Here is a 23,624-nt window from a genome sequence, read left to right as displayed (position 1 = left end):
TCGAAAATGGATTTGATCTCAAAAGCAACTAAGCCACACCAACGAAGTGTATCCGTTTCATATCTCTAAGATTAAACATGAATTTGACTCTTCCATTCTCACATATACAGAGCAGCATCTACTTGAGTGAGTATGTTAGATTAGACGTCACACTCGTGGACATTTGTAAGCCCAGGAAATTATACCCAGAAATATTATGAGAAAGAAGTACATTTTGGAGAACAATTGCAATCTAGCATAACTTGAAAGGCATTTCGTCCTGGACAATGCTACTTGCACTCTTTCGCTTTACTTCATTTTGGGAAATGCACTTGCCTTGTAGCATTGTTCCTTCACACCTGGATAAATCCCATGCAAAAGAAATCTCTCACTTTTAAACTCAGAAGGAAAAGTTGCATACTTTCAGAAAACTTAGGGTTGGTTCACACATTATACTTCCATGTGCAGTCACAATTACAGCCCAACAGGGGGTTGGGTGCGATTTCTGTTACATGCTATGTGCCTCTATTAATGTCTTTTTCAACATATGCAAGCAATAGTCAGGAAGGGATACTTTGCTCACAAGGTCTTGGTATTATCATGCACATTTATGATTCAAATCTATCCTTGCACCCCACCCACACCAGTGACTTAGGAGGCAGCAATTTATGCAGGTGGATTCACTTTTGGAAAGTGTTGGTAACCTCCAGCCAGTAGTTTTTCCATTGACAGCAGGCACCCAATTATGTTTTGGGCAAGTTATGAAATACTAGCAGCTTCATACCCGGCATTTCTCAAGAAACAAAAAAAACCCAGAGCAGTTTTGAAAGGTTCCGTCTGCATCTTGATTCAAAATGGCATCCAGTTGCATCTCAACATAGATGAAAGCCTACTTCTTGATCTCAGGAACAACTAATCAAAATATACAGTAGATCATAGACCAAAACTGGACTCTTTAAACAAAATAAAATATCTCTTTGGTTAACAACTAATTTACGAGATAAAAGTTTTGTTTTAATGCAATATATTTATCTATTGCATTAAAAGTAAGGGTTAGTACTGGGTGCCTAGAAATGCTAAGTGATTTGGGGCAAGGACAACCAAGAGTGATCTATTTTGGGCCATGGCTTAAGTCTGGAATTCTTATGCCTTTACTAATTGAGGTATGCAGCACATGGTTAATTATGACAGCTTGCTTTCCAGACTCCTGAGCATTTTGCCAACCGCTCAAGCTCCCAGGAATTCCTAGAGGTTGGCCTCTGTTGAAATAAATGACCAGGTGCTTGGCCTAATCAGGGATATTGAAATGATGCACAACCTCTAGCCCAGGGAGAAGAGACTAGGTCAAGATAAAGCCACAAAGGACACTCCAACCATGGCAGAAGGGGGAGGTGGGCTATGTTATGTGCACCTTTCTGCACACAGACTTCTTGGGTGCCTGTTGCTAATGGGAATACATGACTGACAGCTTGCTGACCTTGCTATTTTGACACAGGATAGGATAAGAAGTACACACACTCTCCTCCATCCATGCCAACGTGGATGGCCCTTTGACCTAGCCTAGCAATGAGAAGGGTAAAGAGGTACAACCCCAAATCCTGCTCCGTGTTTCAATTTTTATACAGTACTTGGCATTCTGAATATTTAGAAAGGCAACCACCACAGACTTACTGTCAATACTGGAGGGACAAACTTTATGATTTGCTACAGGTAACTGAGATGCTGCAAATTTAGGACATTTTGCAACAGATGTAGTCACATTTATTTGACCATTCAGTAGCAACAAAACCATAATGGTGAGGTATTTCATCCCAGGTTAGCAGAGTTCTTTAATATTTGCTTGAAAATCGCCAAAAATTGCAAGCAGAGATTGGAATGGTATTGGATTTATAAAATCAGCATTCAACTTTTCTCTTTGTGGGGCCTGAATATGCAAATAGGTTTCTGGTATAACAATGATAGCTGAACTTCATAGTTTTCATCCTGAGCTTCACACGATGGTGTGAATAGTTAATGTTATATAGGCAGTTATAGGATGAGCCTGCAAACAACAGTCAGACATACACTTTCTAGAATGTCTTTGACAGGTACAACCATTATTTTCATTTTATAATAGGAAAGCAGGGCCAAGTGAGATTACTAACAAAACATGGGGTGTCAGAACAAGTTCTACCATCAGTCCAATGGCATCCTTCAGTAGTTCCTTCAAAGCAAATAGCCCAAACATGAGAGATGACTAGTCAAATTAGGGCAAGGAGGACAAAATGATTAATGTGCAATTTACTACACAACACATCTGGTGTTCCCCAAAACTATTATGCAGGATTCACTACATGATATCCATTAAAAACATTCACACTAAACACAAGCTATGAAAATATATGTATGGGGGGGAACCAACTAGCTTTAGTGGTGTTTCCATGAATACCCAGAAAAGCACTTTTCTGCATGTATAGTACAAATGTAGATTCCAGGTATATTAAGTAATACAACTGTAAAATAGAAGACAATGTGCCTGAATGGTATGTCCCTGTAATGTTTAGCATCTGCAAAGAAACATGGTACCTTATAGTGACATTTCAGTCAGATGAATTGCAACATACAGGGACAAAGTATCAAAGGACCAAATCTTTGCTTCACTGATGCAAGTTCTCAAGAGAAAAAGACTTAACACTTTTGCATTAGAGCTGCTATATGTAGCAAGCATAACATGCCAACCTATAAGACACCGAGCACATAAAACAAACACCGTGTGCAACTTAAAAGCTTCAGGAGAGCTCAAAGCACCAGTAAAGAACATTATAACAAAACAACTGGTTTTATTTTGTTCATGTGTGCTTTGCAAAAAGCCATCCTAACTGGGTAGAATCTTTATAGTGTTGGGAAAACCTGAGGCACTCTTGCTTTACTGGGGGCCACTCAATTCCCCCCCACCCACATAGGCCTGACCTCTGACAAAGGCATCCTCAGGTCTTGATACTCATATCTTCCATGAAGCTATCTAGTCCTTAAAAAAACCCTCCTATACCTACTTTTTCTGATGAACACATATCATTTATAAGCTTTACTATTCAGTAATGGCTTTCATTAAATAAAAATGCTGCATGTTCTTTAATTTGTTGCCCCCCACATATTTAGTATTTTTTTTTTTGGGGGGGGGATAGTTATCTGTGTGGTATGAAAATTTTGTAATAAATAAACAAACATGAGGACTTGGATCTTTGTTTTGCAGTTTCCGGTACTTTGTCTCTCACAACTTACATGCACAATTAGCAGAAAAGCTTTAAAAAGGTAAGGGGACCCCTGACCATTAGGTCCAGTCGTGACCGACTCTGGGGTTGCAGTGCTCATCTCACTTTATTGGCCAAGGGAGCCGGCGTACAGCTTCCGGGTCACGTGGCCAGCATGACTAAGCTGCTTCTGGCGAACCAGAGCAGCGCACGGAAGCGCCGTTTACCTTCCCGCCGGAGTGGTACCTATTTATCTACTTGCACTTTGACGTGCTTTCGAACTGCTAGGTGGGCAGGAGCAGGGACCAAGCAACGGGAGCACACCCCGTCACGGGGATTCGAAACGCCAACCTTCTGATAGGCAAGTCCTAGGCTCTGTGGTTTAACCCACAGCACCACCCGTGTCCCGCCGTCTAAAAGCTTTAGATCCTTACAAAACCACAGCTAGAATACAACCTACCTCCCCAATGACAAAACTGTGTTTTTCTAACATTGCTGGATTACATCGGTGTTAGCTCACACCAGATACAACACCATTTCATAAAAATATTCAATACATACCCACTTTAACACTGAGCCGTATGTCCCAGTTCTGATCACTTACATATATTTTGTTAGTATTAATGATATCCTACATTTACCTTCAGAACTGCGTTATTCTTTTTCACAGTCATGGAAACCAGGTGGCTGGATTTTTGTGTGTTTATTCTGCCTCTTTCATTCATCCAATGCTTACCCAACAACGCTTTAAAAAGGCAAAATAAAGCTTGAACAAAACTATTATTAGGCTGGTGATCATCCTGAGATGCAGAACCCATATGGGGGAAATGTATACCTGAAAAGAAGTGACTGAAGTACCTTGTACGCATTAGAAATGCAAAGTTTAGTATATGAACAGGCAGTGACTTCCATACTGCTATTTGAGTGCCACGCTCCTTATCTGCCACATTTAGGAAGAATGTAGAAAGGGTAGGGAATAGCTCAGTCAGACAATAAGAGCAAAGACCTGCCTGGAAGATTGGAAGGAGAGGAGAGATCAACTGGAGGGGGAGATGCTATAGCTCTTCTGACTCTGGGGTCTCAGCGGATTGCGAGAGCCTGGCTACAACCCGGGTCAAAGCCCTGTTTTCGGCCAGCAGCTGCTCATTCATCTGCCTCAAAGTGTGAATCTGTTTGAGCTGGTGAAGGTTCTGCAAAGTGAGACATGGAGGAGATAGACAAAGACAAAACAGAGAATATAAAACAGCACAGAAACATGAATTCAATTGGCAAGCAAGAAAAAAAGAAGAGCAGCAACGAGAGGTGGAGAGCAGTGAAAGCACAGAAGAAGCTGGACAACATACTAAAGCACTGGACCAACCAAAAAAGAAACCACAGAGAATGCTGTTCATTCTCTTAAGGCTTGAACCTAACCAAGTTTCAAATTTAACGAAACACCATAAAGGTGAAAAATTATAGCTCTTAAATGGAGTGAGAACCATGGCTGAAAACCACACCAGGAAAACCTTGCGCACAGCACTTTTAAAGTCCTTTTGCAAGGTACTGACAGATGACTAATGCTGGTTGGAAGAGCACCAATGGGGCAGTTAAGTATCTTTATAAAAGCTTTATATGACCCACATCCCAGCCAATGTGGCTTTGCATAGCAAAAGGGGATAGTTGTAGCAGCTGAGGTAAATTGCTTTAAAATGAGTCTAATGCTATCCTTCACTTTACAACATGTGGTAGTATTTGCAGTAGAAAGGGAAACTGGTTTGTACAATGCTGAATACTGGCACAATACACAACTCTTATAGCCTGTGCAGTCTGTAAGTGTCCCTGTGCTGAATTTGTGCTCCACAATTTAGCCAGACAGTAGCTTTACACTAAACACCATTGATGCTGAATCTTCAAAAACACCCCTCTAAGTACAAGCACACACTTTTTCCTATATGCGTATGGAAAAAATGGTCAGCATGCCTTACTGTCCCAAACTGGCATGAAACACAAGTGTTAATTTATGTGTTCATGGCATTTTTCTCTAGTATAAATGGAACTAAAATCTTGTATGAATGCTAAAGGCCAAGTATACAGACAATTAAGTGCTTTGAAATTGCTTTTATAGCATCAAAGGCAATTGCTTCAGAAGGGTTTCCAATGCAGACTCTAAAAGGACCCAATTTTCTAAAGAAAGAAATGTCTAATGCATTTCACTTTCAATATGGTGTAATAATAAGTGAAGAAAACACAATGATGAACACAACTGAGGATATAAACACCCTACAGAAAGTTTTACTGGGTCAGTAGGATGGGGAATAATCTTGACATAATCTCAAAATATGAGATACAACATCCATGTGACAACAATTTGCAGAAAAGGCAACACAAATCCAATGGAACAGCATCCTTTTTGTTACTTCTGGGATGATTGTGGTACAGCAACCTAGAATTTTCTGCACAAGCAAATATCTTCCATTAGCTTGCATTCCATTCTACTCTTCTCTTCTTCATTGACTGAAGCATAGAGATTTATTGACTAAATCCAGGCTCCAACCAAAAGCTCTCCACAACCGTTTGGCTAAACAGATCCCTGAACATAATTTACCTAATTTTCAACTGTGAGAGTCATTTTATTTTATTTTTTTAAAGCACTAAGCCCATAAGACAAAAACACGAAAAGGTTAGCAAACTCTGCAAACATTTTTGTGAGGGACACACAACACAGTATCCTTATCCCGCCCATCTATGCTGTGACTATTAGGAAATCCTAATGCTGGTGTGCCTGGTTTATGCTTCATTAATTTAGTTCTTCACAATAATTATATTGCATAGGAGGACAGATCATAAATGGGGCAGCAGGGCCAGAAAAGAAACTGAATTCTGCATCAAAGGTTTCACTACTAAAATGATAAAGTCCAACCTGTCAATAATTTAAAAGGCTTAATTGCTGAACATTCCAGCTGATTAAGCTGATATAGCTGAGCTGTGTCTTTGTTCAGCCAAGTCGCAAAGCGATCAAGCAGCCCAGAGAGCCTAACGACACTGCTTCAGTGTCAAACTCGGTTTTTTACCTTCCTTCCTCCAAGTGAGTTGCTGACAGCAAGAAAAGAGGTGACTGTACAGCAGGGAAAGAATGTAAATTGAAAAAGCAGTTCCTGGACGAGGAGTAGGCCAAAATGCAACCACAGCACAAGAGGGATTGAGGCAGGATGCGTGCATATTTGCTTTGTCAACTCAAGGTGACTTTGGCTATAAAAAGAAGTTGTGGACAGATAAGGCATGTAATGCATGAAATGGATGTCATTCGAGAGAAGCAGACATGCTGAAAATGGCCTGTAATATTATGGCAGCACACCCAAAGTTGACGGACCTCTCAAGGGCACTACATTTATTTAGAAAAGGTAGTTCAGAAGAAAAATAGTAAATAAGGTTATCGAGGATTTTCATAATTTCACCACCTCACACAAATCAGTACTGCTGCTTTAGGGTTTCCAGAGCCGAACACTTCAGCAATGACACCTGAAGGATAAAATCCTGGTAACTACTGCATATTGGTTACATGTATCACAACAACATTGTTCTTCTTACAAGTACGTTTTTAGGAGGGTTTTTTTGTTGCTGTTGCTAGTCACACCATCCTTCAGAACAAGGTACAGTATAGCTATTTTGTGTAGTTGAATTTAAGGTGGTGTTGCGTTTGCCCCTCTGCGTTCTCATTTTAATTCTTTAAGAGCTTTCAAATAATTACATTTTAATAAGACCTCTAGAGAGGCCAATGGTGCAACCCATCCCCCGCAACTGAGGATCATGCTGTAAGATGGAGTGCAATTTCCGTTTTTGAAACTCTCCCCCCCCCCGAAGTCGAAACAGATCTTGACTTCAAAGGATTATCACACTCAGTAAAAACATAAAGGACATAAATTGGAACCATCTCCAGCAAGGCAGGAAATGGCTTTCATCACTACTATGGTTTCAGGGGTGCAGCAGCTCCTGTTCTTGAAGCAGAAACATTTCTCCCCACCACCACCAAGAAATGAACTTAGGTTCTAGGGAAATAAACACCAGGGGGCAGACAAAAGAACAGGCACATTTTGGGAGCAGAAGTATTTGCATATTGTATAAACCTATATAGTACAGTGAAGCCAGCTTAGTATTTTCAGGTCACCAGGGAAGCACAAGACGTTGCCTCTGCCTTAACCAGAAAAACATGATCGCCAGAAAACAGCACTTCGTTATAGCAGATGTCCAAAAAAGGGATGGCATTTCAAAGGAGCTGCCTGAAAAGGCAAATTCCTGCCCAGTCCAGCACCAATCTGTATGTCTTTAGACAGAAAGGTGCGCAAGGAAACCGGAAGCTTGACAACTCCTCTCATGTACTTACTTGTGCTATCAATCGTCCTTCAAGCAATATTCTGGAGCCATGAAGTATGAATGAGTGGGAAGAAATGCAGTTATAAAAGTTTTGCCCAAAACTGCCATGAGATTTAAAATGCATACCTCATGACTAGGGCTGTGCACAAGGAAAAAAAATGGCCTTGGAACCCACCTCTCATTGGCTCGGACTGGGGGTTGCCTCGGCTTGGTGGCTTGGCTTAACATCGCAGTTCGCCTCGGATCCAAGGCAGAGGGTCGCCTCGCCTCATTTTCCGAAGCACCCGATGTCTTCCCCATTGACTACAAGGGGAAAATCAAGAAGACCTATATTTTGGCAGAATTGGATGACATTTCCATTGTAGTCTATTCTGAGGGGATGAAGCCTACCAAACCGAGGGTGGTGGTTCTTTAAAGAAAAAAAAAAGAGGTGTCATGCCTGTCCCTGTGGTTTTGTGGGTGTAGAGGTGCCCTTGCACCAAAGTCGCAGGAAGTGGAAAGCTGAAGAAAAAGGGGCTGATGTGAGCATGAGGCAAAACTTGCATGTCTAGCATTCCAAGTGAGCAGCAAGGCCCACAACACCCCTCCCCCCCGGTCCTGGCATTAGAGGAAGGCAGGAAGAGAAACAGCAATGCATGCACCTTTACCAGCAAGCCTGATAAGAGGAAGGCAGGCAAGGGGGCTAGCAGACACTTCTGGAGACAATGAGAAAGAGACAGAGGAAGGAGCAAGGCACATTCCTCGAATCAGTGTGGAGACACCATGCTGGAGCAGAGTAACTGCTTCAAGTTCGGAGCTGGCATAGCACACTGAAAGAACGGCAGGCAGAGGCAGCAGAAGACAAAGGGAACACTGAGTCTGGCATGTAAGACCTGGCATGTTCAGTGTGCCAATCACCAAGCCCCACAAAACAATTCTTGCACGAGGTAGAAAATATTCCAACAACTAGAGCATATACGTTGGGACCTGCACCAGTGCAGAGTGTGCTGGAGTCAACACTTACCTCCCTGCCCCAAGCACCCAACACTGGCAGTGATGCTGCTGAAGTCACTAATTTCCCCGCCATGTTTTCACTTGCAGGCCAACCCAGCAGTGACACTGTAGCGGGCAAGGAGCAGAGCAGAGCAACTGTTTGGCTCCCAATATGCTACAGTGCTGTTGTCACTGGATAAGCCAGCAAGTGAATTGTGGTGGGAGAATAGTAGCCCATTACATTGTGGCTACTGCTGTTGCTGCACATACATCCTGACTTGTGAACATGAGGGGGAAAGATGCAAAAACTCCACCCCAAAACTAGAGCGGAGTCTGTTAGAGAAAGAATCAACAAGCTGAAATGCCTTTATCAAGTGCACTAGAGAAATGCAGCAACAGTGTGAGGGCGGCACTCCCTTGCTGGGATGCTCAGGTGGGGAATTCTTCCTATATCCCTCCCCAAAGTACTGTGATTGGAAGTAAAAGAAGGAGCCTGCCTGGTAAAATTTCCTAATTGGAAGCTAGAGCGCTCAGTTGTAAAACTCCTCTTCTGCCTGCCTGCCTCCTCACTTGCATGTCATCTTCTATTGATAAAGAGATTGAGGAAGGTTACAAAATTATACACATTTGAAGCCCTCTGAGGTGATTCCAATGACTTGGGTGCCCACCTCAGATCCCAAGGGGGTCCAAATATCCCAGAGGTAGGGATCCTCAGCATGGATGAGGCACAAGTCTGAGGTGAATGCACAGCTCCACTTATGCCTTTTTTATACAACTGTCAGCTGCACATTTTAACCTGCACAGTGTGTCAGAGTAAAAGAGAATCTGTATACCAAAGCGAATTTTGTTTAACATTAGCAGGAATGATTCTGCGAGATACTATAACCAGTGGAAGGCAAAGTCTGACCCACTAGGCATTTAGTATTTCAAGGCCAGAGACCTTAATGTATTACTGGCAGATTGGAAACAAAGCATACAAGCCTTAGGTACAATCAAACTGTGTACAGACACACAGAGTGAACAGTCTGCTTGTAACACTAAGCCAAACCATAGCTAAACATGGATAAGAAAGTGTGCAGGGACACAGAGCAAAAATCACCGCAACTTATTGCCACTCCTGGTTCTGCTGGTGCCACACTACCTGGAACTAAGCTGTTGTTTGGCTTAGTGTTATGTGTGAATGCAGGCTCACAGGTTGTCTTCTGCAAACAAACCACACACGGTAAGCCAAAAGGAACCTTGGCGGCAGCTTGTGGTTTGTTTGGAGACATGGAAAAACTATAACTGACTGCATTTTCCCAGACAATGTACAGGCAGTGGCTTCTCTATGTCCATATTGCAATTTTACATGCAGGTGCTGTGCAATAACAGAATCTGTTGTTTCTGTTTTCTTTTACCATTCATAACATTTACTAATAGCTTTCCCATTTAGAAACCTAAAGCATTGGATGCATTTATACAGTAAGAACTAGTTTGGCAAAGACATGGTTTTTGGCATGTTGCAGCAGTGGGTGCTTCTCTTAGGCAGCAATCATATTTTACACACAAGTAATCCCAACTGAGCTCAATGGGACCAACCACTGAGTAGACATGCACAGTACTGCGTGGCCAGGGCTTGTATCTACTTTTGCTTCTTACCCCTATGGCAAGAGCACCAAGAAAAAAATCCCTTCTTTCATCAGGAAAAGCCACTCTCCAAATTGTGTCTGAAGTGATGTCACTAAAGCAGGGGTGAACTTCTGTATACTCGGTGGCCACTGTATTTCTAACAGTTGGCTGGGGACTGAGAGCACACGTTGCTACATAAACTGATACCCTCACCCTGCTTCATAATAAAATGGTATCACCCTAAAGGAGTAAGAGCCTCAGAGTTATGAAGCATACAAACTCAGGAGGCATTTGCAAGGCACTGCATACAAAATTCAAGAGAAAATGCAACACGAAACTGTGGAATGTTTATCTTGCAAGCTGGGAAACATTTCTATTTTCTATGCAAGTGAAGTTTTGGGCAGACTTTTAGCACACTTTAAATTTTGCTATATCCACCAACTCCCTATCAACCAAGCACTACCTGATCAACTAATCCCCAAGAAGGCTGCGGAAGTCCTGAACCATTGCCTGGATGCAGAGATGGATTGATGTGGGCAACAAACAGGCTCGATCCAAGCAAGACCAATGGTTCTGGTAGTCAGCAATCTTATCTGGACTACAGCCTGCTTTGGATGGGGATGCACTCCCTCCCACATCTTGTGTGCTTTAATGGATTTGGCATTGGTCCTCGATTATCCGGTTGCTGCTACGGCTAGGAATGCCTTTGACTGGTGCACTAGCTGTGCCCCTTCCTGCAGAAGATGGATCTGGCTATAGTGATGCATGCTTCAGCCAGTTGCCATTTAGTTTACTGCAGCACGAACTGTGTGGGGCTACAGGGTTTGCCAGCTGTAGCTGGTGCAAAATACTGCAGCCAAATTGCTTTCTGATGTGCACGGCACAGACCACATTCACTCTGTTTTACACCAACTGCATTGGCTTCTGACATGCTTCTGGACACAAATCAAGATGCTGGTGCTAACCTCTAAAGCCTTAGATGGCTTGAGGCCAGGATATCTGAAAAGCCATCTCTTCCCATAGGAGTGTACAATCTTCTTCTAAGGCCCTGCGGCATGGTTCCACTGCCTAAAGAGGTGGCTACAGGAGACAGGGCCTTTTTTGTGGCAGTAGCAAAATGGTGGTCCTCTCACCCAAGGGAGGTGAAAATGGCTTCTCTCTACTTATTTTCAGGGGGGCAGTAAAACGGTTTCCAATCTGCATGGCTCTGAATTTTTAGTATGTAGAGGTTTTAATGTGTTTTCTTTTCTGTTCTTAATCTGGTTTATAGCCTAAATCTGTTTTTGTTTTTGAATACCATCATGAGAGCCCTGTAGGGATGAAAGACAGCTTATAAATATTTTTATGAATAAATAAATTCCCAATAGCTAGTAGTAGTGTGCATGCATGAATGGTTAATCCAATACCAACCTTTTAACAATGACTTACACTATTCTAATATTTTCTGAGGGGCACCTGTTAATCTGTTGCAGCAAAAAACTCCAGCAGAGTCATGTGACAATCCAAAATTATGCTATGTACAGAAGGCGGAAAATAAATGAAGAATTGTTCATACCTTCATCTCCTCTTCCATTTCTGAGAGCTTCCGCTCAAGAGCTCGTTTCTCCTGTTTAAAAAATATTTTCAGTGTTACCATTTTTTGTGTAATTTTTCTACATGAAAATGTACGCTATGGCTGTATTTCCCTCAGTGAAGAAAAATGTATCATTAATAGCATTAATAAGGTTGTCAAACATCTCAAGACCTACACTAAGAACAAACAATGTCAAAAAACCTCTTCTTGGTGTGTTCCCACAGCTCATCTCCAACCTCTGCACCAGGGATAGGGGAACAGATGTTTTTGAACTTCAACTCCCTTAGCCCTAGAGAGCATGGCCAATGGTCAGGGATGAGAGGAGTTGTAATCCAGAATCTTAAGGGTCACCTGTGCTCTATACAGGCCCTTTTGCTGTTCCCTCCTGCAGCTCTAGTCTAGCCACAACTACCTATCAGCTCCTTTCACTTCACAGACAATCAATTGTCTTGCCATTAGCTTGATAGGAGCCAGTGAGGTCACTGAAAAGAGCTCAGTTTTCAGTCCCAGCCTATGGATAGTGGACAGTTTGAATTGCACCCTGAGGATACTTAATTTAACTAGTTTGAAAACTGTGTACTGGACGTACCATTTCCCAGACAAACAAAACTGGCATAGAGTCATTTTACTATAGTGGATAGAAGGTGTGCCAAGTTACTCTTTCTTCTTTATCCTCTGGTTGAGAGCTCCAAGTACAAATAAAAAACCTCTTTAAAAAGAACACACACACCATACTGGAAAGTGTTAGACAAGGCGGCAAGAATCAATGGCATTAAGCCAGGATGGCTAGAGGAAACCTCTATGTTCCAAGGCAAGAGGTACTAAATACCAGTTGTTGGGGGATAATAACAAGGGGCAATTGCTTTCAAGGCAGTAGCACACCTGATCCACTTTGCTGCTAAGCACCGAGATGAAAAACGGGAGTGGGGAGGTGATTGTAAGGTTGGTGCAGGGCAAACACACCAACGAAGCCAAACCTCTCAGTTTGCAGCAGCAATGCATGCAACCAGAAGCCAGGTGAGTGCTACTTTCACTGTGGGCCACCAAGAACTCCAACTTCTATTGTACCTCTCATCCTACATCTTACAAACCTCCGTTTTAGTGTTTGCATTAAAAAAACAACAACCCAAATGCAATATTTTCAGGAAAAAGCAAGCAAATAATAAACAAAATCAAAACGGGGCACTGAAACCACAAACGATTTACTGTTTTCCAAGGAAAGTATTTGGAAGGTATTTTAAGAACTTACATGCCAATAAGCCCAAGAAGAAACAGAGCTTTGTACTGGATAAAGGGAATTCAGTAGCACAAACATAATATGCTTACATACTAAGCTTGTTATGTGTTCATCTTTCGATTTAAACTTTGCTGGACTTTAAGTATTTTTGGTACTCATCTTCGTAAGAAACTTGCACATTTTAAATAATTGTAACACAATGAGTTAACGTATTTTGATAACTTATGATAAAATTGACTCTATTCAATCTCATGTTTTCAAAATATAACCACAATCAATGGAATGTCTCTAATCAACTATATGACATCAACAGCCATGCTAGAACAGTAAGTTCTGGGCTTCATTAGTGGTGATTTATCAAACCGTGTATCTTATTATGCCAGGATGCCGAAATGAACAGTTTTATAGTTAACAAAAATGCTGTAAACAAGTATGAGAAGCCAAGGAGATCAGGGTTACCCAAAGATTCTTGAAGGAGGAACAGAATCAGCTTCCTGTAGTGATCTTTCTCTTTTAAAATGAGTATGCATTCTTAAACCATGCTAAGTTTTAAGTAAGTGGACACCAAAAAACAGAAACACATACCCTCTTTTCCATCTCAAGCATACTCGAACGGTCAGAGGTTTTTTCTTGCTTTTGCTATTGAAATGAAAAACCAAAGTTATCACAAAAGTAGAAAGTATTACAAAGAAATACTTTCCAAATAAAAATCAGAATTCTTAAGAAACCAAGCAATATAACATTACAGCACAACTGCTTCTATTTTATCATTTGTCTGAGAAGCAGTGATAGCCCTCCTTCAAATGCTATTAACTCCTTATCACCAGGGCCAAACATTTGTTTCCATCTAGCTGCAATCCCAGTACATCCCTTGTTTCCTAGGTCTCTTCACCTGGGCTATTTTGTCAATTTTTGTCTTGATATCGACGAGCTCCAACTGAGCATCTTGCAGTTTTGATTTCAGCTTTTGATTTTCAGACAGGGCACTTTCATAGAGCTGGATAGAAAAAAGAGAAGTGGAGTTAACTTACAGTATCATCTACTGAAACATCAACAGTCATATAATGCAGTTAAATAGATGCCCCTCCTGCTGCTTTCAGACCCCGGAAACCAGATTTTACCACAGCCTTATTAACTGTAACTCATTATCATCAGGTATCCTCTCCAATTTATTGTAGAATAGGAAGTTAAACAAACAATGCAGAAAAATTCTTATGCAAACTCCTGTGTATATTTACTTTAAAAACAACAACTCTCTTCCAGGGGAACCTAGTGCTCCTTGGAAACTTATCAGGTATTCCTGAATTAGAAGACTGGTAATAGCAAAAAGGTTTCCCTAAAAGAAGCTGAACAACTGATCCTGCCCAGCCTCAGGAGAGATCTAATCATTATTCCAGAGTATATCCTTTCTGTTCATGTGAAATGAAGGCAAGCTCCAATAGCGCTCCATAGAAGAACCTGAAAATATGCCATGCTCAAGGATTCCATGAAGGCAAATCCACCAAGGAAAGGGTCCCCTAAACGTGTGAATGCCACTACTCTGTTAACTCAATGAATCCTAATCTGAAGTGATGCACAGCACTCCGTTCAGGTCACTCCTACTGCCTATTTAATATTACTACTAATATTAAAGCATATTTTGTGTGGCAACTGCTACAAATAGAAGCAAATCCGTTCCTGCCCCAGCACCAACTCAACAAGCAATTGCACCAGGTGGCACTGTGCACTTTCTGCTCCATAACATGCAAAATGGCAGAACATATTTTAGCAACTGAAATAACACTGATCTTCCAAGTGAACTATTCAGAAAGTTGGATGTCTTTCCAGAGATCTGTACGACATCTCAAGTTTTACAGTGCAACGAATCCACATTTTACAGACGCGAAATATTGGTGACCTGCCCAAGGCTGCTCAGCACACCTATGGAAGAGGCAGTGGGTAGAAACACAAATGTACCAGTGCCAAGTCCTGTTGAATGCTCTTAATTCTCCTCATTCAACTTGCTCTCTCAGTGGATCCTTATTTGTCTTTAGCAGGCTCTTTGTTGGGACTATGCTGTATTGGCATTTGTGCACATATATTTTTATTGTTTTCTTTTCTTTTCCAACAGAATCTAGCTTTACGTGGAATTCCTGCTTATTTGATTAATGAGGGGAGGGGGTGGGGAAGAAAGAAGACCCGAAGGCATGTCCATTTCAATTACTCACTCGTTTATAATCCTTGCTACTGTCATCCTCTGTCCTGCTGCTGAGGGCAGCCAGGCGATTCTCTCTTCTGGTGTAGGCACTGCGACCAGAGGGCCGGTCCCCATAGGCATCGCTGGTGCCAGTACTTGAACTTGCTGCGTCCAACCTGGCATCAAACATGATATAAAAACAGCTTCATTCACTTTAAGACCACTTACAGACTTGTATCTTTCTCAATCACTATTTTTCAAGGTTTTAGTGTTTGGGTAATTTGGGGGGGGGGGGGAATTAGGAGAGTTGCAGAGAGATACCCTATTATATGTGACAAAAAAGTGTTCCCCAATAAATACTTTCCTCTAACTCAAATGTGTGGGAAAGATAAAGGGGGCGGAATCTTCAAGTAAATAGAAAGATATTTATATCCTTTTGCTGCTCACTGTTAAAACAAACTTGGTTTGGGGAAAGGAAAGCGAGTTCATATTATGTAAGGGGTGCCTACTAAGTCACTGACAAGTTATGAGGATTCCTGATTCTAGCTTCATAAGCAGTTTAGAGAAAAATGCTGGGAAGAAACGTATAGAACTGTATGCTTTAAGAAAAGCAGACATTCAGAATAGCTTACCTGGAAAGCCTCTCATGCTATAAGAGGGAGAAAAAAGAAAACACAATTAGCAACAAAACAAAGATACCAGTGTTCACAGCTACTGAAGCCCAACAATTGTGAAAGCGATTGATAAAGGTAAAGGTAAAGGTAAAGGTACCCCTGCCCGTACGGGCCAGTCTTGACAGACTCTAGGGTTGTGCGCCCATCTCACTCAAGAGGCCGGGGGCCAGCGCTGTCCGGAGACACTTCCGGGTCATGTGGCCAGCGTGACATCGCTGCTCTGGCGAGCCAGAGCCGCACACGGAAACGCCGTTTACCTTCCCGCTAGTAAGCGGTCCCTATTTATCTACTTGCACCCGGGAGTGCTTTCGAACTGCTAGGTTGGCAGGCGCTGGGACCGAACAACGGGAGCGCACCCCGCTGCGGGGATTCGAACTGCGACCTTTCGATCGGCAAGCCCTAGGCGCTGAGGCTTTTATCCACAGCGCCACCCGCGTCCCTATATTGATAAGTGACTGCACTATAAATCCAATGGGGTGAAATTGCTGCACCTTGTCTATAGGTTCATTTGAACCAACTTAAATAAATTGAAAAACATTCAAGGCCAAGGGAAAATCCTGTTGTAAATATACATACAATCTCCATAATTTTTTTACACACAGTTTACATGAAGAGGACCTTTATTACTGTCCTACACTAAAGTGTGTGTGTGTTTGTTTGTGTGTGTGTGTTTGTTTGTGTGTGTATTAATATATGTGATATATAAAAACTGGTATATGTGAAGTTCTGTTCTGAAGAATTGCATGTATTGTGAATTAAAGCCATTTCATGAAGATGAGCTCTCATCATCCTTACATGGATAAATGCAATAAGTGGATTCATATTCATCCAAGTAATCCACACAATAAGGGTGAGTGGAGCATTCATAACTAGACATACACACTATTTTTGTAGTAATAAAATAATAATAATAATAATAATAATAATAATAATAATAATAATAATAATAATACCCCGCCCATCTGGCTGGCTTGCAACATATCTAAAAACATAATAAAAACATAAATCCTGACAATCTTCCATAAACAGGGCTGCAATATCAAAGCTTACAGAAGAAGTGTATGCCTCAGAACCTGTCCAAAGATGAGAAAAACAAAACTGTGTCAGAAGCAGCAACTTCTACACATGGCATCCAGGGTTCCAAAGGATTTGGTGAAAGGGTTTGAAATGTTTGTGTAATAGCAGTTTTGTGACTTGACAGATGGGGAAATATATTTATACTGTTCGGAAATGAGTTGTTGTGAGTGCAGAAGCATCCATCACGGCTATCAGACTTGCATCTGATCAAAAGGTTAGAGTTGTCAAACTAACATCTTTAGTGTCCCATTGATTATACTCTGGAAGCACTATAAATACTCAGAATACTTAGCAATGCCTATAAATAGCTTGTTTCCCTTCTTGCTTAGGTCTGTGAGTTTACATATTTATTAGTGTAATGTTAATAGAGGTTTGTGATTGATTAAGTTCCATGTGAGAGCATGATCCAAATCTTAATTGAATAATTCCATTAGAACTCAGGAAGGGAAGGGTGAACCTTGGTTTTGTCTTCTTGGTTTACATTCCCACAACCACAATACTGAGATTTGTGAACACAGCCTTCTTTTTCTATGTTCATTTAGAGGTCTTTTAAATGAAAAGCACTAAGCTTAATACTAATCCCAAATATGATCTATCACATGTTGGTCACATCATATTTGCTAGTTGCTAGTCCTGATGCATTCATTTGACTTGTTAGAGTGTTGTTACATTTTGAAATAATTTAGTATTTGATTGCTATAATGACACATTAAGTAATATTTTTGCTGTTCTGTTGTGAGCAGCTTTGAGCACATTCATATGGAAAAGCAACAGACAAATTTAAACAAAAAAATAATAAATACTATTCTCTGAGGCAGGCCATTATTTTTTCTATTCTATGGTTTCCTCACGAGTCTGACCGAAAAAGCTGTCTGACCGAAAAAACTTAGATATCCTAAGTTCAGTATCACAATTCGTCCATATTGGGCCATAGTAACTCTTAGGACCATCATAAAATACTCCTAATTTAGAAGTTAAATCTAGTTTTATAGGCACTTCTAAAGATTGTATTTATTTTAACTAGCAATTTGTTATGAAAGTCCCCAAGTGTTGATGTACTTTGCTTCCTAGAATTCCACACTGTAGTACAGAAGCATGCTCCCTATTGTGTACTTATTGGTCCAAAGTATTCATTTATTGCCACTTTCCCATTCTGAAGACTGCAAGAAAAGTCACTCATGTCAAAATTCATTTAGCACACTGCATATTCCTCTGCTAATCTCTTTTAATGACAGCTTTTCATACGAAGTCAAATTTGTAGACCTAATCCACTTTATTTTAAGATTAGCAGTACTACAATCTAAATATTTCTGTTTTAGAACATGAAGAAACTCTCCAAACAGGTGAGAGAGGAGAAACAGGGATGTATTAATTATATAATATATAATATAATAATATTTTTTTATTTATACTCCGCCCTCCCCAGCCAAGGCCGGGCTCATGTATGTATATGACAGAAATACATACATGTGTGTATTTTTTTAAAGTTACATTGCCAATTTGTGGGCAAGGGGAGGACTGTTTCGTACAAGTTTTAGTGAAGTACACCACGTATTCAAATAAAAGTGTGTCATGTATGAATCACTTCTAGCAAAATGAAAACCATAAACTGCAATTTCAATGAAGTCTAACTGAGACAATATATGGAATCTTTCTCCTAACAGAATCTCACCGGACCCTTGTCCAATTTCTGAGCATTCTAAGTGAAAACACTGTGGGGATAAAAAGACAATTTTATGTCATAAAATGACATTCTACCAGTTCTGACATGGTGTATGTAAAAGGTAAAATAAGACCAGCCTGAACCCAGGAAACAGAATGTAATAATAATAATAATAAATTTTAAGCTAAAGGATGTAATTCTAACCACACTTTCTTGGAAGCACGTTCCACTGAAGCAGTGGGACTTGTAACTGATGCATTGTCGAGCTACCCAAGTGAATAAAAACTTAACAAGTTACAGGAAGTGATTTGACATTTCAGATGTTGCTCCTTGGAAAGCTTAGACCTTTTCCAGTACTTGGAATCCTTGGATACGCTTGGCCTATTTGTATCCCACATAAACCAAGACTGCATGATTAAGTTTATGAAAACTAAGGTTGGGACAAAAGCGAACTTTCTCTGAGCAGCTGTGTTATGAATTTATTTAGAAAGCAAAGCCAACTCTTGACATTACTGCAGCTGTTGGTAATGGCTACATTTTAATCAAGGTTCCTAAGCAGTTCACATCATGCGGCCAGCACAACTGGCTACAAGCTTTCTTGGGAGAGAGGAAAAAATGATTGGCAAATGTTTTCACCCCCTCTTGAGATGAGAAAAGAAACTCATTTCCTACTTCTTGAAGAAACTCACATTTAACAAATCCCAGCAAGAGCAACTGATATGAATACCACCCTATATAAACAACATGTATGGAGCTCAATTTCTCTCTCTCTCTTGAATAAACTTAGGTAAAATGTACTACATAAATAGACATATGTGCAAACTACACTTTATGTGAATTTTAGAAATTAGAATTACATCATAAAGACCAGGGGTCGGCAACGTGCGGTCCATGGGCTGGATGCAGCCCACAAAGACCATTTTACTGACCCATGAACCGCCTCCAAACTGAGCCACCCGCTGAGTGAGTCCCCCATGTACTGCGCTAAACTGGCGTAGAGGAGCGCAGGGACACACCGAGTGGTGCCGGAAATCGAATTTGCGCACCCGTAGATACCGGAAATCATTTCCAGCGTCTGGGCATGCACAGAAGTGATTTCCGGGGCACCACGGACATGTGCAGATGCGATTTCCGGCGTCGCACTGTGCCGGTCCAGCCCACGGTCGATCTCCACTGGAGTGACCCACCCCATGGCTGGTAAGCCTTGCTGAACGCTGATAAAGACAATAATCTCCTATGCTTGGGTTTGTTTTTTAAGTGGAGGCAGGGGCACTTCCACTGTTCTTTCCCCCCTGCAAGATAGGTTATTGATGCTCTCCATCCCTGCCCCCCAATTCATGTATGCCCATGAAATACCTTGAATATGGGCATCCAATTTCTGTTTCTTGTCCTTCACCTCAATCACTCCTCCCCCTTTCCCTATTCTGGGCACATACATAAGTCTTTCTTCACTTGTGCATGCACTCCTTTACCAAAAGGCCCAAAGAAATCCCAAGAAGCATGCAAGAGTAAAAAAACCAAAGCCTTGGGTTATCATGTTTCACAATGGACAAAATGGAGACACAAGCTCCTCCTAGCTGGGGTGTTGTAATTCAAAGCAGGCAGCAATCAGTAGTTATAGGCGTTGCTGTAAATGAAAAGGCTTGTGTTCAGGTGAGGAGCAAATGCACACAGCCCTGTGACAGTAGAAGCCACCCACCACACACATGATAAATCACCCATTAACAAATCTGCTGACAGGATTCCACACCAGCAATGATTGCATATGTTATACTTGCCAGATTTCTTACAGAATGGATAAATTTGGATTAAATGGCTAAAGATGCAGAGATGGAATTTTGATGACACTGATGTCATATGAATGGTGCAAAGAAACAAAAAGCCCCAATGTGCATGTGTGAGTTTCAGAATTAATTCTCATGTGGAAATACCCTGAGAGAAAACTTCATAAAATTGGGCTTAGCTGACCTAACTGTGAACCTGTAGCAGCAGATAGTAAAATAAACAGAAAGGGGCAAATAAGTTGCTGCATGGCTTTTTCTTTTACCATACATACTTCATTTCTGTTTTTAATGTAGAAGAACAGGGTTAGGTATTGGCAATTATTCTGTGAATTTGGACAACAAAAGGATTGTAAAGAGCCAGGAAAAGCATAGGATTTTGATTGTAGATATATGCAGGATTATGGAACATTAGAGTCCTACTTTTAAACTCAAAAGGTTCTACAGATGGCATAAGTGTAATTAAAACCATGCTCCTTTTACAGCAATGCAATTTTAAAAGACTGAGGCATGAACAGCTGAAGTCTCCTGCCAAAAGAGAAACTGGCTTAATTGGCTGCAAATGCTTTCTTCTGTGGCCAACATCTGACCCCAAAAGGAAGGAAAGGGGAGGGAAAGTATGATATTTACATGTTTTGCAAACAAAAATGTTTCCAACATTTATGCTCCTCTCCAACTGGCTGAGCTGACAGAAAACAAGACTTGCATAGACTGCATAGCAAAATCTAGTTTGCATTGTGTATTAATTACTGCCCTTATATGAGTGAATGAAGAATATATATATATATATATATATATATATATATATATATATAACAAAAACAATGGCTTGATGATTGACTGAACTCCCCTGCCCCCCCCCCATGGTGTCACACAGCAAGGTTAAGCTGTCACTGGGGAAAGCAACGTTGTTTTAGCTCTGAATGGAAAGGACGAGAGAAAACACATTGGCCCACTTCTGAACAAGTGAAATAATGCTTCCTGTTGTGCCCCACTGTGGTGGCAAGCAAAGAAACTATTGGTGGACTGCAGAAAACCAAGCGACCCCATTGGACTAAGGAGACAGGTGATCTGGAGCCTACACCTATGCACCAATCACTTATTGCCCAGGTAGCTAAATTCTGGCCCTCCAGATGTTGCTGAACCACAGTTTCTATCAATCCCAGCTAGTATGGTCAGTGGTCTGGGATGATGGGAGTTCAGCATATATACCGTATTTTTCACCCTATAGGACGCACTTTCCCCCCTCCAAAAATGAAGGGGAAATTGGTGTGCGTCCTATGGGGCGAATGCAGGCTTTCGCTGAAGCCTGGAGAGCGAGAGGGGTTGGTGCGCACCGACCCCTATCGCTCCCCAGGCTTCAGGAAGCTATCCGCAAGCCTTGGGAGCCCGCTGGACTTTGCAGCCCGAAACCCGGGGAGCGCAGCGGAGTACGCCCCGGGCTTCGGGCAGCTCTCCGCAAGTGAAACAAGCCCAAGTAACACTAATGAGAAGATGGAACACTGGTTGAAAAATACATTCCGATGGACAGAACAGAAAAAACCTAAGCTATTTTCTCAACTGCTGTGGGAAGAATGATAACATTCTGCACCTGAGGAGATATTCTAGTGCTTCTTGTACTTTCTTGAGCTTTTCTGGCAAATGGTATCATAACTGATGTAGTTTACCTTATACTACATGTATTTTTAGGTCAATAAGGTACCACTGTTATATTCTGAGTCTGTTCACCCAGTTAACAGCCACAGAATGAGAATGGGGATACACATTATATTGGAAGCAATCCAGTGAGGATTGATCGCCTGTCATCTGGACAGGTATCTTATTTAAGCTGCCGCTCTTTATTCAGTAAGCAATAGGTGAACACTAAGCCTGCTTCTCTGCTCCTGGACCAGAAAATCTATTTTGTCGCACTGAGATTTCACTGCTTACACATGAACTTTGGCAACCCAGAGAACACTGGCTCTGTTGCTTCACTGATGGCTTAGATCCTTAGGGTGATCCCTCTTCTCTGCCCTCAGAACAATTTTACACCCTTTTGACTCACTGAAAAGTTACCAAAGGTGGTCTTTTGGAAGGTACAAAAATACTTGCCAACTTGGTTCATGGTTTCAACCGAGCTGTCTTCTTCCATTTCTCACAGAAAAGTTTTAAGTCATGTTGAAAAGTAACTTAATGACTCACTTCAAGCAACTATTTTCAGATAACTTCCTGAAGCTCCAAAACAAAAGCAAATGCATTTTCAGGCCTATTCTCCCCTCCTGCTTATGTGTGTAACATCCACTGATGTGCCACGTGCCTATAACCCAACAAGCTTGTTCTTGACCAAGTAGCTGAACCACCTCTTATAAAATTATCATGTTCAAAACTGGCTGAAACATAGAGCAGTTTTTCTACAATAGACTTTCATCCCAGCTCAAAACTTAACCAACTGCAGCTAAGATGAGGTGGAAACTTTAGGGAAGGATGGTCTTTGGCCATAAAAGCCATGTCATTATAGTAATCTCCCAGACCATGAATTGTCTTGTTTTAGGCAAGAAGAATGCTATTTTACTTAAGACTGATTTATAGGCCATGAATTATATTCACAAAAGCTGAAAAGAAGAGTTTAAATATGCATGAATGGAGAAGATTTTTATTTGATGCCAATGTTAAAAAACAGGTGGCATAACTTGGCATTAAATCTTCATGGAACTTTTCTGTCTCTCTGCAGCGGAAAGGGTTACAGGATGCAACTGTACTCTACTATTAGTACAATAAGGACTGCATACCTTGTTCCATGAACAATTACTGCACTCCCTGTTCTCTTTTGAACTCCATCTTCTGTTCTCTTTTAAACTCCATCTTTGAAGGGTAAAAACTTAACTACTATTTACTAGTCTGAGCACAGTGATGCCCATTCTGACAAAGATTACTGGGCACGACAAGCAGTCATTTTATGTTAGCTGTGCTGTGAAAAACTGGAGATTTGACAGAGGACTTAGAAGCCAAGGTACTGGACAGCCAAGGTCACCCAATGTATTTCTCAAACCCAGTCAGTGTTCTCAGTTGTTAGCACAAGGATCTCCAATCCTATCCATGTGATTAATAACCCAGGGTAACTGAGCAACCTTTGAATAACCCCAATATGTCTAACACAAAGCATGATTTTTCAGGAGCTATAAATCAATGGATTTAACAGAAAAATCCCTGGTTGTTTTGGTTTGGTTTTGCTAGAACATAAAGGATTAGTTGTTATGAATGGCAGTTTCACCATCTAGTTGAAGAGCTTATGGTATTCACAACAGAAACAGAACTTGTTTAATTT

General features: G+C 41.2%; 1 protein-coding gene across 12 annotated transcripts in view; it reads right to left on the bottom strand.

The window, feature by feature from the left end:
• Positions 1 to 23,624, bottom strand: part of PPP1R12B (protein phosphatase 1 regulatory subunit 12B) — a 102,727-nt gene that overhangs the window by 5,992 nt on the left and 73,111 nt on the right. For 4 of the 12 annotated variants that reach the window (XM_028734632.2, XM_077929098.1, XM_077929097.1 and 1 more), the window contains 6 exons: positions 15,758 to 15,774; positions 15,157 to 15,301; positions 13,842 to 13,946; positions 13,535 to 13,588; positions 11,695 to 11,745; positions 7,735 to 7,862 (listed from right to left, as the gene is read on the bottom strand). In XM_028734632.2, coding sequence (XP_028590465.2) covers positions 7,735 to 7,862; positions 11,695 to 11,745; positions 13,535 to 13,588; positions 13,842 to 13,946; positions 15,157 to 15,301; positions 15,758 to 15,774 — 500 coding nt within the window. Of the gene's footprint in view, positions 1 to 4,219; positions 4,400 to 7,734; positions 7,863 to 11,694; positions 11,746 to 13,534; positions 13,589 to 13,841; positions 13,947 to 15,156; positions 15,302 to 15,757; positions 15,775 to 23,624 lie in introns of all 12 variants that reach the window. The other 8 variants (XM_028734633.2, XM_028734637.2, XM_028734642.2 and 5 more) reach the window with 5 other exon arrangements.

The sequence above is a fragment of the Podarcis muralis genome, chromosome 5 (genome assembly GCF_964188315.1).
Source record: "Podarcis muralis chromosome 5, rPodMur119.hap1.1, whole genome shotgun sequence".
Lineage (NCBI taxonomy): Eukaryota > Metazoa > Chordata > Lepidosauria > Squamata > Lacertidae > Podarcis > Podarcis muralis.
Note: the sequence above shows the minus strand (reverse complement) of the source record. Positions and strands in the feature narration are given on the sequence as shown.